At 51.1% G+C, this 13168-nt stretch overlaps 1 protein-coding gene across 1 annotated transcript; it reads left to right on the forward strand.

Annotated features, from left to right (window-relative positions):
• The first annotated feature begins 1453 nt into the window (after positions 1-1453).
• Positions 1454-12873, forward strand: C1RL (complement C1r subcomponent like). Its single transcript, XM_065888225.1, has 7 exons — positions 1454-1531; positions 2116-2392; positions 7033-7219; positions 8716-8841; positions 8967-9041; positions 11178-11999; positions 12722-12873. The coding sequence occupies exons 1-7, from the start codon at positions 1464-1466 to the stop codon at positions 12871-12873; spliced, it is 1707 nt and encodes a 568-aa protein (XP_065744297.1). The 5' UTR covers positions 1454-1463.
• The last annotated feature ends 295 nt before the right edge of the window (positions 12874-13168 follow it).

A 13168-nucleotide genomic window follows, 5' to 3' on the forward strand; every position in this document is an offset into this window, starting at 1 on the left:
CTGTACAGTAGGTCCTTATTAGTTATCTGTTTTATATATAGTAGTGTGTATGGGTCAATCCCAATCTCCCAATTTTTCCCTCCCACTCTTTACCCCCCTATAACCATAAGTTTATTTTCTACGTCTGTAAGTAGTTCTGTTTTGTAGATAAGTTCATTCGTAGCCTTTTTTTAGATTCCACAAATAAGCAATAGCATAGGACATTGCTCCTTCTCTGTCTGACTCACTTCACTCAGTATGGCAATCTCTAGGTCCGTCCATGTTGCTGCAGATGGCCTTATTTCGTCCTTTTTTATGGCTGAGTAATATTCCATTGTATACATGTACCACATCTTCTTTATCCACTCCTCTGTTGACGGACTGAGAGCGCTGGCGCGGGTGAGGAGCCTTTCTCAGCAAACGGCAGCCTTTGTGGGTGGAGAATAGGGAGGGAAAGGGTACACAGGACTCTGCGATGAAGCCACCACAAGCTAAGACCCTGAGCCCCAGAGGTGCGCAGAACTTCTAGACCAGGCTGGAGTCCACCACAGGACATGACCCTGTGACCTCCAGGGGTGCAGAGGCCGCCCACACCTGCCTGCACGCCCTCCCCTCCCCTCTCCGATCACAGTGGGTGTGCGGACTGTTGTGAGCCAGCTCTGTGGGCAGCAGGGTTCCCCAGTGGGCACTCCCCACCCCCTCGCTCATTGGTCAGAGGGAGTCTGCGTCCACAGGGAACAGTTTGCGGGTGACCTCTTAGGACAGGACTCCCAACCTCCACAAGGACTTCCTGGTCCCCTACCAAGCTGTGGGTGAGAGTCCCCCCTGGGTGTTCAGGGAGGGCAGCCCCTGCCCACAGACACGGCCCCGGGTATCTGCCTAAAGAAGCTTCGGCCTGGGCCTGCCCCCCGCCCTGCGCCGGCCTGACCCTGCTGGACCAGCAGCGTCCAGGGGTTGTGGACAGGATTCAAAGACTACCTAAGTGAGCGCCGCCAGCCATGCTTGGTGAGGAGGGAGGGGGAAGGAGGGGCTCCAGTCCAGGCTCACAAACTTCAGTTTCTACAAGAAGCGGGCTGGTCACAGAATGAGCCACCGAGGTCAGGGACGGAGAGGTATGGCCCATTAAAGGGGACAGCCTAACTCACAAGGAGCCATCCTACCGTGTGCGATACATGCACATGGTAAAAATTAAATAGTTTTAAATAGTGCAAAAGAGTCAAGAGTCAGTGCCCTCCCACCCCTGGTCTCTCCTGAGGGCCAGCGTGGTTTTCGAGATGTTTTTCCCGAGTTGCGGTGGGTGAGCTATTCCTGAATCAGACAGCAGGTGGCGCTCAAGCCAGAGAATTAGAAAAAGGGAATTGCCGAGAGTTACTCAACGCGTTTCCAGTAACTGCTCCCTCCTCCCCCGCAGGGCCTCCTCCAGCCCCACTTCCTGTTCCCTGGCCCGGGCCAGGTCCCCTCAGGGCTCAGATGTCGGCTTCCAGATGCCCGGACTCAGAGCAGGGGAGCTGTCTCTGGGGAAGCCCCATTCCACTCGCTGCCCAGGCCACACGTGAGCGTGCCTGGAGAGGCTGGGGAGGCTGGGGAGGCTGCGGAGGAGGAGGGTGGGCATGCGGGAGGGGACCCAGGGGCCGATGAATACACACACGGCCTCCAGCAGCCCTCCCCGGGGTGCTCAGGCTCAACGCTCCAGACAAGACCCCGTCACCTTTAAATGTCCCTGGGGCTTACCTGGCGGTCCAGCGGTTAACACTCGGTGCTCCCACCGCAGGGGGTGCCTTTGATGCCTAGTCAGGGAACTAAGACCCCACATGCCATGTGGCTAGAAAAATAAAATAAAAAAATAAATGGCCCTCACTTGTACTCCTGTCGCTCCTTCAGACCCCAGGGGAGTCTGGCTGAAGCAGAAAGCAGCCGCTGCGAGGATGAGACTCTGCAGGGAGGTGGGCAATGGTGGAAAACTCACCTTCCTAGCGCGGGCTGACCAGGAGGCTGAAGGAATTGGGGTGACGGGGGGGGGCGGCAATAAGCAAGTGGCCAGAGGTGCCCAGGCGTCAAGGGCTGAGGCCGCTGCTGCTGAGCCTTTCCCAGGCCTCTCAGCCCTCAGCACTGCCTGTTGCGTTCGTATCTCCGCAGGCTCCAGGCCACAGCCATGTGGTCCCATCTGCCCTCACCCACTCCCAGGTGGTGGCTGCTCCTCTGGGGAGTCCTCCAGGCTTGCCCCACGCAGGGCTCCGTGCTCTTGGCCCAGCCGCTGCCCCAGAAGCTGATGTCCCCCGGGTACCCGGAACCGTATATCAAAGGCCAAGAGAGCTCCACGGACATCGAGGCTCCAGAGGGCTTTGCCGTGAGGCTCGTCTTCCAGGACTTCGACCTGGAGCCGTCCCCGGACTGTGACCGGGACTACGTCTCGGTGAGCTGGGAGGGCCTCTGTGGAGGGAGCCTCTCGGCCTGGAGCCCAGGGGCAGCCGGCCCCGAAGCACGAGGCTTACCTGGGAGGCCAGGTGTACCCAGCGCACATCCTCCCACCGGAGGCCCGGTGCCTGTGCCCCCTGCCGTCTGGGCTCCATAGACGAGGACAGGGCAGCAGGTCTGGCCCTGCCTTTGGAAGTCTCATAAAGGGACACACAAATACTGCGAATCCCTAGAGTCAAAAGCAGGAACTCACACATCAGTCATTAAAAATCCATCATCAAGTATGTTGAGTGCCTGCTCTGTCAGGCTAGGAAGCTGGATGTAAATATAATAAAAGATTAGGTGACTATGAGTTTCCCTTAGAGGCGCTGTGGCAAAACCTCACATATGACAAGGGCATTATTCAGAATAAGGACACTTTAAAAACAGTACTTTACGTTATCTTTTTTTTTTTTTTAATTTATTTTTGGTGGTGTTGGGTCTTCGTTTCCACGCGAGGGCTTTCTCTAGTTGCAGCGAGCGGGGGCTCCTCTTCGTCGCGGTGCGCGGGCTTCTCGTTGCGGTGGCTTCTCTTGTTGTGCAGCACGGGCTGTAGGCGCGCGGGCTTCAGTAGTTGTGGCTCGTGGGCTCAGTAGTTGTGACTCACGGGCCTAGTTGCTCCACAGCGTGTGGAATCTTCCCGGACCAGGGCTCGAACACATGTCCCCTGCATTGGCAGGCGATTCTTAACCACTGTGCCACCAGGGAAGTCCCTACATTATCTTTTGGTTTAAATTTTATTTCTATCCAAATAATACATGTGCATAATTTTTTTAAAAAAAATCAGAGTACGCCAAGGCTTATCATCTCCAGCCTCCTCCCCCTGGCCCCATTGCTGCTCCCCAGGGCAGTCATTTATGATTCATGTAGCTGTTTCATCTGGTGTTTATGTTCAGAAATATAAATAATTTCTCTATTAACTTCCAGCTCTAAAAGATGAGGACTTAGCTTTATCTCTCTTCGACCTTCACCACCCACGTTTCCCCTCCCCCATCCTCTCAGTTTACCTCTATTAGCGTTTTTAGTTAAAACTATATTCATTTTTTACATCATTATGACTTTGAAGTACTCACATCTGTGCACCTGGTGTACAATTTCCTTTCTCCAGCTTTTGGATTTCCCAGCAGTCAATAACTACATAGTGTTTTGGGGGTTTGGGGGTTTTTTGTTTGATTTTTAGTTTGCTGAGTTCTCTCTGTAACAAATCTCCCCCAAACTCTCAGCCAGGAGAGTAAATCTCTTGACATCTTCAAGTACAAATCTCAGTCTCTCGGTCCTCCTCTGCGTTGGTGACATTCCACCCCATCCCACATGGGGTGACGTCCCCATGACTTATTTCTTCAGTCTCTTTGCTTTCTAAGCCTTCACTTGTCAAGGAGTTCCCTTTTCCCACCTTCCAGAGATTTCCTTTACTTGTCCTGTGTTGGAAGTGACTCTCGTCTCCTTCTCTTTCTTGGTTTACTCTCTCCTTTTGGAGGAGCACATTCTCCTCCAGAAAGGGAATGAGGGAACACATTTTAGAGGAACTTATATAGCCCTGAATGTCTTAGTTCTCCCCTCACACTTGGTGGATAGTTTATCTGGGTTACATTCTAGGTTAGAAGTCATTTTCTCTCAGAATTTTAATGACACTGTCTTCTAGCCCTAGTGTTGTTAGAACTCCTGAGCCTTAGTGTTTTCTCTCTAGAACTTTCAGCATATTTTCCTTATTACCATAATTCTGAACTTTCATCAGGATGTGCCTTGATGCAGGTCAGGTCATTCTGTACTCATTGTACAGGGTTCTTTTTTTGCGGTACGCGGGCCTCTCACTGCTGTGGCCTCTCCCGTTGAGGAGCACAGGCTCCGGATGCACAGGCTCAGCGGCCATAGCTCACAGGCCCAGCCGCTCCGCGGCATGTGGGATCCTCCCGGATCGGGGCACGAACCCATGTCCCCTGCATCGGCAGGCGGACTCTCAACCCCTGCGCCACCAGGGAAGCCCCTGTACAGGGTTCTTTTAATCCAGAGACTCTCTTAATCAAGACCCTTCAATTTGAGAAAGTTCTTGTATTAATTTTTAAATCATTTCCAGACATCTACTTTATTTTCTCCTTCTGGAACTTCTATAATTTCACTGTTGTTAGGTTCTGGACAGATTATCCAGTTTTGTTATCCATTCTGTTCTGTTTTCCATCTCTTTGTCTTTTTGTTCCACTTTGTGGGAGATCTCATTGTAAATCCCAACTTTTTAATGATTTTTTTTCCTGCTAACATTTTTTCATGTCTAAAGGTTCATTCTAATTATCTAAACGTGCCTTTTTGTAGAATCTTGTTCTTGTTTCGTAGAGGCAATATCTACTCTTTTCCCTCTATTGGAATTATTTTAAAACATTTCTCGGGCTTCCCTGGTGGCGCAGTGGTGGAGAGTCCGCCTGCCGATGCAGGGGATGTGGGTTCTTGCCCCGGTCCGGGAAGATCCCACATGCCGCGGAGCGGCTGGGCCCATGAGCCATGGCCGCTGAGCCTGTGCGTCCGGAGCCTGTGCTCCGCAACTGGAGTGGCCACAATAGTGAGAGGCCCACGTACCACAAAAAAAAAAAAAAAAGAAATTAAAAAAAAACCATTTCTCTGCTCCCTGTATTCTGTCTTCTTCACCAAGTTCCTTTATACCGTTCATTTGTTCTGGCCTGTGCTTTTCATGTTGGAGACTTTCCTGCAAAGTGTGATAATCCTTGGCTGTCCATTCATATTTAAGAGTGACGTGCAGAACGCTCTTGGATGCTCTGTGTGGATAGCTGAAATCTGTCAGACGACAGGTTTGAAAATCGGGTTATCCACGAGGTGACCCAGATGTACTGCTGGGGGCCTCCTGCACATCCACAGCAGAAGGGTGTTCTCTGGTGACAGCCGGTTTCTTCAGAGGAATCCTCCCGTCTCCTGCTTACGCCGGTTCTGACACCTCCCAGAGATCTGTGATCAGAACCTGCTGCTTTCTGTTGCCCCAGCCCAAGACTCGGGTTCCATGTGTCCATCTCCACTCCACCTTCCAAACGTTGTGGGCATCTCTCAGCAGCTATCACCTCCCCTCACCTTTTTGTCCTTGATAACATATCCATTTTTATCCCTCTGCTGTCCTATTAGTGGGATTTGAGGTGGGAGAAGAGATAAATGCATGTATTTATTTCTTCAGATTTAGCTGAAGTCGGGACTACACTTTATTCGACTCAGCCTATGTCTGTCGAACACCTACAGTGCCCTGTTCTCCTTAGCCTTGAATCATTTTAATCCCAGCCTGACTCTTCCCTTGTCACTGACGGAGTTCGCGCTCAGGAACAGGATTGTTCCCTCCTTCCTGCTTCCAGAGTAAATCACACGCACGCACACGCATGCACGCACACACACGCACACACGCACACACATCTCGAATGCAGAATTCAACACACTGTAACCTAGTTCATCTTTTGCCCGTCAGTACCCTCAGCCAGATTCTGGTCTCCTCGGTAGCAGAACTGTGTCTTAATTCACATGGTGCTGTATCCCCGGCACCTAGCACAGCATCTCCCACACAGAACATAATAAACAGCTGTTTGTCAAGGGAATAAAGGAAAGAATGAATGAAACCCAAGCTTGTCATGCGTGTAGGACACACAACACAGTGATTTCTGAGTGAGCGGGTATTTGGTGTCACTTTCCCAATGCTTTTCTGCACACACTGGGGAGCTGCCCTGGGACACAGGGGTGTCCTGGCTGGAAGGGGCCTCCACAGACAATTTTATAGGAGAGGAGACTAAGATCTGGGGAGAATGAAGGAACGAAGAGCCAGCAAGAACCCAGGATGTGTGGATCAGTATGAAAGTCAGCAATAAAATGAGTTGAGCTGTGAGCTGTATGCCCGGGAGGGAGATTAAACATGAAGCGGTGGCCAGGGGAACTCCTTCCAAGGTGCCCTTCCTTGGGTTGGGGACCCCATAGAAAGGCATTTGAGCGGGGTTTTGATTTAAGTTAGGCAACAGTAGACAGTGTAACCACACCGTGTACATTTTGTGTCCTTAGATTCCATACCTTGCGGGGGCTTCATTTATAGTTTGTGGGGTAAGAGGAGAGATACTCCAAAAGAAGGACAACAGGGAAGGCCAGGAACCCCAGGGGCTCAGTCTGTGCAGAGGGTCTTCTCGCTTCTCAGATGTTGGCCACGGGAAGTTACTCAGAGAAGTGAAATGTGATGGAGGTGGAAGAAGCTGGACGGGAGGGACTTACGTCTGCATATTCATTGATTCAAATCTGTGATGCTGTAGGTACCAGGTTGAGCATCAGGGACTCAGTGGGGAGCAAAATAGATGTAGTTCCTGCCTTCTTAGAACTTATAATCCAGTTATTATAAGTTTCTATTTCAATTCTTGAAATATTGTGGGCTGTATGAGATAAGCATGGCAGGCTAAAGAAATCTGCTAGGTATCTGGTCATGGATGGAAGAAACCTGGGAGCCAGTAATGGAGCAGGAAGCAACTTGAGGAAGGCTCCACGGGGTGGTGCGGGGCTGGGGGTGCAGGCTGCGGCATGACCCTGTGACCACCTGTGGTGCAGATTCACCCCACGCCTGCCTGCCCCCCCCTTCAGATCACAGCCAGTGGAATGGATCCCAGCCGGTTCTGTGGGCAGCAGGGCTCCCTGCTGGGCAGCCCCCCTGGTCAGAGGGAATTTGTGTCCTCAGGGAACAGTTTGCGGCTGACCTTCCATTCACCCGCCTCTGAGGACAGAACCCCGGGCCTCCACAAGGGCTTCCTGGCCCTCTACCAAGCCGTGGGTGAGTGAGCTCCTTGGGGTGCAGGGAGGGAAGCCCCTGGCCCCCGGTACCTTGAAGTGACAAGTGGGAGCTGAGGCTGGAGGCTCGGGACACCTGGGCTCAGGCCCTTGCTGCCCGGCCCGCCCTGCTGGTGAGCAGCCCAGTCACAGGGGCACCCAGCTCAGCTCCAGCTCTTGTCTCCCTGCATATTTACAGGCCCAGCACTTGCAGATCATCTCGAGCCAAAAATTCAGATTTTTAAGTGAAATTCCAGATTTTCAAATGGTAACCCCAGGTTTTTTGAAAGATAATACATGCCCACAGTAAAATTTTCAAAAAAATAATCTTCCTCTAACCTCTGGCCCCTAATCCCTGGCTATTCTGTCCAGAAATGACTCTGTTCTCTATTTCCTGGGTATTCTTCCAAAGACATTCCAGGCCACTCAAATATAAATATTGTGGGCGTGTGTGTTGCTAATAGTCACACTGTTTTAAATTTGCCATTTTTCATTCAATGATTTTTTTTTTTGGCCGTGCTGTGCAGCTTCTGGGGTATTAGTTCCCCAATCAGGGATCAAACCCAGGCCCCGGTGGTGAAAGTGCTGAGTCCCAACCACCGGACTGACAGGGAACTGCTTCAATGATATATCTTAAAGATCATCCCATATACATGTGGTTAGCATCGCCTAATTCTTTTTTTTTTTGCGGTACACAGGCCTCTCACTGTTGTGGCCTCTCCCGTTGCGGAGCACAGGCTCCGGACGCGCAGGCTCAGCGGCCATGGCTCACGGGCCCAGCCGCTCCGCAGCATGTGGGATCTTCCCGGACCGGGGCATGAACCCACGTCCCCTGCATCGGCAGGCGGACTCTCAACCACTGCGCCACCAGGGAAGTCCATGCCTAATTCTTTTTAATGACCATACAATATTCCTTTGACGCATCCTATTTAATTAGTCCTCCACTGATAGGTGTTTTTCTCCCACAAACAGTACTGCTCTGAATATCTTCATATATACATCTTTGAGCACATATATGAGGATAAATTCTTAGAAATAAAAAAGTGAAAAACATTTGCAATTTTAATTTTGATATTGCTAAATTTCCCTACAAAAGTTTTGCTAATTTACAGTCCCACTAACCATATATGAAAATGCCTGTTTCCCATACCCTACTTTCACAGTTACTTTCAAACCTTTATAGCATTAACAATCTGCCGTGAAAAATAATTCAAATAATAAAAAAAAAAAAAGAAGAAGAAAACTGTGCTGAGAATTCCCTGATGGTCCAGTGGTTAGGACTCGGTGCATTCACTGCCGAGGGCCCAGGTTCAGTCCCTAGTTGGGGAACTAAGGTCCTGCAAGCCATGCGGCCGAAAAAAAGGTTTTTTTTAATTTAAAAAATAAAATTAAAAAAAGACCGTGCAGGTCAAACTAAATATGGCCACGGACCAGAATCAGTCCCTGGGTTGCCAGTTTGCAGTTCTGTTCTCTGTCCTATTGACCTCTGTTTCCCTTTAGGTATGAATCATAGTCAGCCCATCAGCCAGGCCAGTGGGGACCCTGAGGCCATCAACACACCTGGAGACAGCTCCACTGAGATCCAGAGCCACTGCCAGGAGCCCTATTATCAGGCTATGCCCGCAGGTAAGTCCCCACCTGCTGAAGAACCAGCTCCTACCTGCCTCACTCCCCCCAAGAGGTCTGAAGCCTCCTTCAGCCCCTCCTCCCAATTCTGAGCCTGTTCTGTGCCTCCCTCATTTCACTCCCAGGGACACTCACCTGCACCGCCCAGGTGCCCTGGAAGCAGACACAGGAAAGGGAGGAGGTTCCTCGCTGTGTGCCTGGTAAGTGGGGACCTGTGGCACCATGACGTTGGCCACTTCCCAGACAAGCCTCAGCTGTTGCACAGGGCCTGTCTAAGGGCACAGGAGAGCCGTAGAATAGAAAGGGGGAGGTGAAGGCAGAAAGTGAGGCAGAAAAGGGGAACCAAGAAGGCCCAGAAAAGGAGAAGGAAGGAGCTCATCCCTTCTCCTTCGAGGATCAAGGGATAACTGGGAAACGAAAAGCCAGAAGGAAGCTAATCAGAGGGACAGATGAGTTGAAATAAGAGAAAACCCTCTTTTGACATGGTCTGCTTTAACGATACACAGAGAGGCTCTCTGTCCCCAAAATATTTCCCTACCTTAATGCCACAGCGCCAGAAGGCCCAGCATTTTTAAAAAAAAATTTTTGGAGATAAAATTCATATAACATAAAAATCACTCTTGCAAAGTGTACAATTCAGTAACTTTTAGTGTGTTCACCATGTTGTGCAACCATTACTACTTACTCTAGAGCATTTTCATCACCCCAGAAAGAAACTCCAGCTCTCCCTTCTCCCATCTCCTGGCAACCACTAACGACTTTCTATCTCTATGGATTTTATTCTGGACATTTTATGTCAATGGAATCATATAATAGCCTTTTGCGTCTGGCTTCTTTCATTTAGCATAATGTTTTCAAGGTTCGTCCACGTTGTAGCATGTATCAGTTCTCCATTCCTTTTCTTTTCTTTTCGTTTTTTTGGCCGAGCTGTCCAGCATGTTGCATCTTAGTTCCCCAAGCACGAATCAAACCTGCGCCCCTTGCAGTGGAAGCAGCGAGTCTGAACCACTGGACCGCCAGGGAAGTCCCAGCACTCTGTTCCTTTTCATGGCTGAATAGAATCCCACTGTACAGATAGACCACATTTTGTTTATCCATTCATAGACTGATAGACATTTAGGTTGTTTTCACTTTTTGCCTTTTATGAATATTGCCGCGGTGAGCATTCATGTACAAGTTTCTGTTTGAACACGTCTTCAGGTCTCTTGAGTATAGACCTAGGAGTGGAATTGTTGGTTCACATTCTAACTCTGCGTTTAACTTTTTGAGGAAATGCCACACTGTTTTCCACAGTGACTGCACCATTTTACATTCCCACCAGCAATAGATGAGGGTTCAGGTCCACCATTTTGGGGTTCTTTGTGGGGAGTGTTGGTTTTCTTAATATTGTGGCCCAGCCTAGCGGCCTGTGGGACTGTAGTTCCCCCACCAGGGATGGAACCGGCACCCTCGGCAGTGAAAGCACAGAGTCTTAACCACTGGACCGCCAGAGAATTCCCTCAGGTCCACCATTTTTGAAACCCAGTTTTTTTGAGTCAAACATGCCTTTCTAACCCAATCTGAGTACATTTCTCAGGTTTTACTCCTGAGCCACAGAAAGCTCTGGGGGCGGAGCCTGACATAGTGCTTTGGGAGGGGGAGATGTTAAAAATGGAGAAATGGGACTTCCCTGGTGGCGCAGTGGTTGGGAGTCTGCCTGCCAATGCAGGGGACACGAGTTTTGAGCCCTGGTCCGGGAGGATCCCACGTGCTGTGGAGCAGCTAGGCCCATGTGCCACAACTACTGAGCCTGTGTGCCACAGCTACTGAAGCCCGCGCGCCTACAGCCCATGCTCTGCAACGAGAGAAGCCACCGCAATGAGAAGCCTACGCACCTCAAGGGTAGCCCCAGCTCGCCACAGCTAGAGAAAAGCCTGTGCACAGCAACAAAGACCCAGTGCGGCCAAAAATAAGTAAATAAATAAATAAACAATTTATTTTTTTTAAAAATGGAGAAATGACCCAGAAACAAGGACAGGAGACACTGAAGACAAACTGCTTGCTTCATGATTTTGCTCAAAGAAGGTCCCACCAAGAGTCTAAAAAAGTGGCTTAGGACTGCCCTGGAGGTCCTGTGGTTAAGACTCCGCATTTCCACTGTAGGGGGCACCGGTTCCATCCCTGGTTGGGGAACTAAGATCCTGCATGCCTCGCGGTGTGGCAAAGTAAATAAATAAATTAAAATTAAAATTAAAAAGTGTCTTTAAAATGGCTGAGGAGGCAGGAGAAAGCACTTCACAGAAGTAGGTTTCCAGATGCAGCGGCTGGTTTTTCACTTTACCCCTCCTGTCTCCCAGTCTGCGGACGGCCGGTCATCCCCATCGCCCAGAACAGGGAGCCCGTTGGTGCCTCCAGAGCTGAGCTGGGCAACTTCCCCTGGCAGGCCTTGACCAGCATCTACGGCCGAGGCGGCGGGGCCCTGCTGGGCGACAGGTGGATCCTCACCGCCGCCCACACCATCTACCCCAAGGACGGTATCTTCCTCGGGAAGAGCCGGCGCGCGGAGGTGTTCCTGGGCCACACGAACATCGACGAGCTGCTGGAGCTGGGCGGCCACCCGGTGCGCCGCGTGGTCGTGCACCCAGACTACCGCCCGGACCAGACCCACAACTTCCACGGGGACATCGCCCTCCTGGAGCTGCGGCACAGTGCCCCGCTGGGCCCCCACCTCCTCCCGGTCTGCCTGCCCGACCGCAAGGCCCTGTACCGCCCGGGCCTGGCGGGCTACGTCAGTGGCTTTGGCGTGGAGAACGGCCGGTTGACCACGGAGCTGAAATACTCCCAGGTGCCCGTGGCCCCGAGGGCGGCCTGCGAGGCCTGGCTCCGAGAGAAGCGGAGGACCGAGGTGTTCTCCGGCGGTATGTTCTGCGCCGGGGACAGCACGCGGCCACAGAGTGTCTGCCAGGGGGACAGTGGTGGTGCCTACGTGGTGTGGGACGATCGTGCCCGTCGCTGGGTGGCCACGGGCATCGTATCCTGGGGCATTGGGTGTGGTGAGGGGTACGGCTTCTACACCAAAGTGCTCAACTACGTGGACTGGATCAGAGGAGTGATGGGCGGGAAGGATGACCCCGGGGTGCTGAGCAGGGGCACCCACCGTGGAGCCCAGACGGGAGAGGGTTGGGTTGAGGACTGAACCCTGGGCGTGGGGCGGTGGGGACAGAGATTCCTATTCAGGTCACAGCTGCAGCAAACCATTGAGCCAGAGAAATCCTCCGCGTCCCTCAGCCCCCTTCTCACCCTCCACCTTCCTGCGGGTTTGCGCGCTACGCCCACACGTCTCCTCGAGTTTCGGCTTTGAGCTTCATCCCCCGGGACACGGCGTCTTCTGCACTCTCCCGAGAGACAGTCACCTCATCCCCCTGTTCAAGTGCCGTGTGGGAAAGTAGTCTCAGTTCATTTCTGAAACACTTCAAAGCCCCTGTGATCAACCTTCAAAGAGTCAAATAGTCTTGGCTTCACCTCGCACAACTCCTTGGCTGCAATCATAGTCACAGCTCTACGTTGTTCTGTATCTTCTTATATCAGGCGCTTCCCGTGTGTTACTTCACCGACTCCTCACACCAGCTTTGCAAAGGATGAGTTATTATCCACGTTTTACCAAGGAGGAAACTGAAGCTCAGGGAGATGAAGGGACTCTTCCAAACCCCACAGCTGGTACAGGACGGCGAAGGCATGTCCTTTCCAGTACACCTCGACAGCTCTCAGGTGTCCTCAAGACCTACTGTATCGCCCACTCCCCGATCCCCGCATCCTTTTAGATTCTCCCTCCTGGGAATTCCTGCCTCGGTCCAGCTGACAACAGCTGGCTCACACTTTCCTGCTGGTCGCACTCCTGCAGACACCTCGGTGAGCCCAGCCCTGGGCTGGACGGTCCTGCAGGCACCCCCAGAGCTGCTGGACACCCTGGGCCATGTCCCCAACATCAAGCACACTGCTCTCCCTGAAAAGACCAACTCTTTAATTTTTAGTAAGGACTTGATGTCACAGTAAAAGACACAAGTAAAATACAGTTGTTCAAATGGAAAACATAAAAAGACGCAAATAAAAAACAATTGTTCAACTGGAAATAGAAGACAGATACATAAAACAGAAGAGAACAAATTTGCTAGACTTCAAGGTCGAGTTAGCTATATGGTTAAAGGTTACATTTATCTTTGAGAAAATAGCAGGATTCAAAGTTATACATACATGTGGTTTCTTCGATTTTTTAAACCTATACATAGTACAGAATACTCAAAATATTAATCTGAGGGTTTTTTAGTGGTATAATTTTGGCTGTGTTGTT

The sequence above is a fragment of the Phocoena phocoena genome, chromosome 11, assembly GCF_963924675.1.
Source record: "Phocoena phocoena chromosome 11, mPhoPho1.1, whole genome shotgun sequence".
In the NCBI taxonomy this organism is placed as follows: Eukaryota; Metazoa; Chordata; class Mammalia; order Artiodactyla; family Phocoenidae; genus Phocoena; species Phocoena phocoena.

Coding starts and splice junctions, on each gene's coding strand:
- C1RL (XM_065888225.1), top strand. CDS start 1,464: ATGCCCGGACTCAGAGCAGGGGAGCTGTCTCTGGGGAAGCCCCATTCC. Junction 8,842..8,966: donor TTATCAGGCTATGCCCGCAG/GTAAGTCCCCAC, acceptor TTTCACTCCCAG/GGACACTCACCTGCACCGCC. Junction 12,000..12,721: donor TGGAGCCCAGACGGGAGAGG/GTTGGGTTGAGG, acceptor GCACTCCTGCAG/ACACCTCGGTGAGCCCAGCC.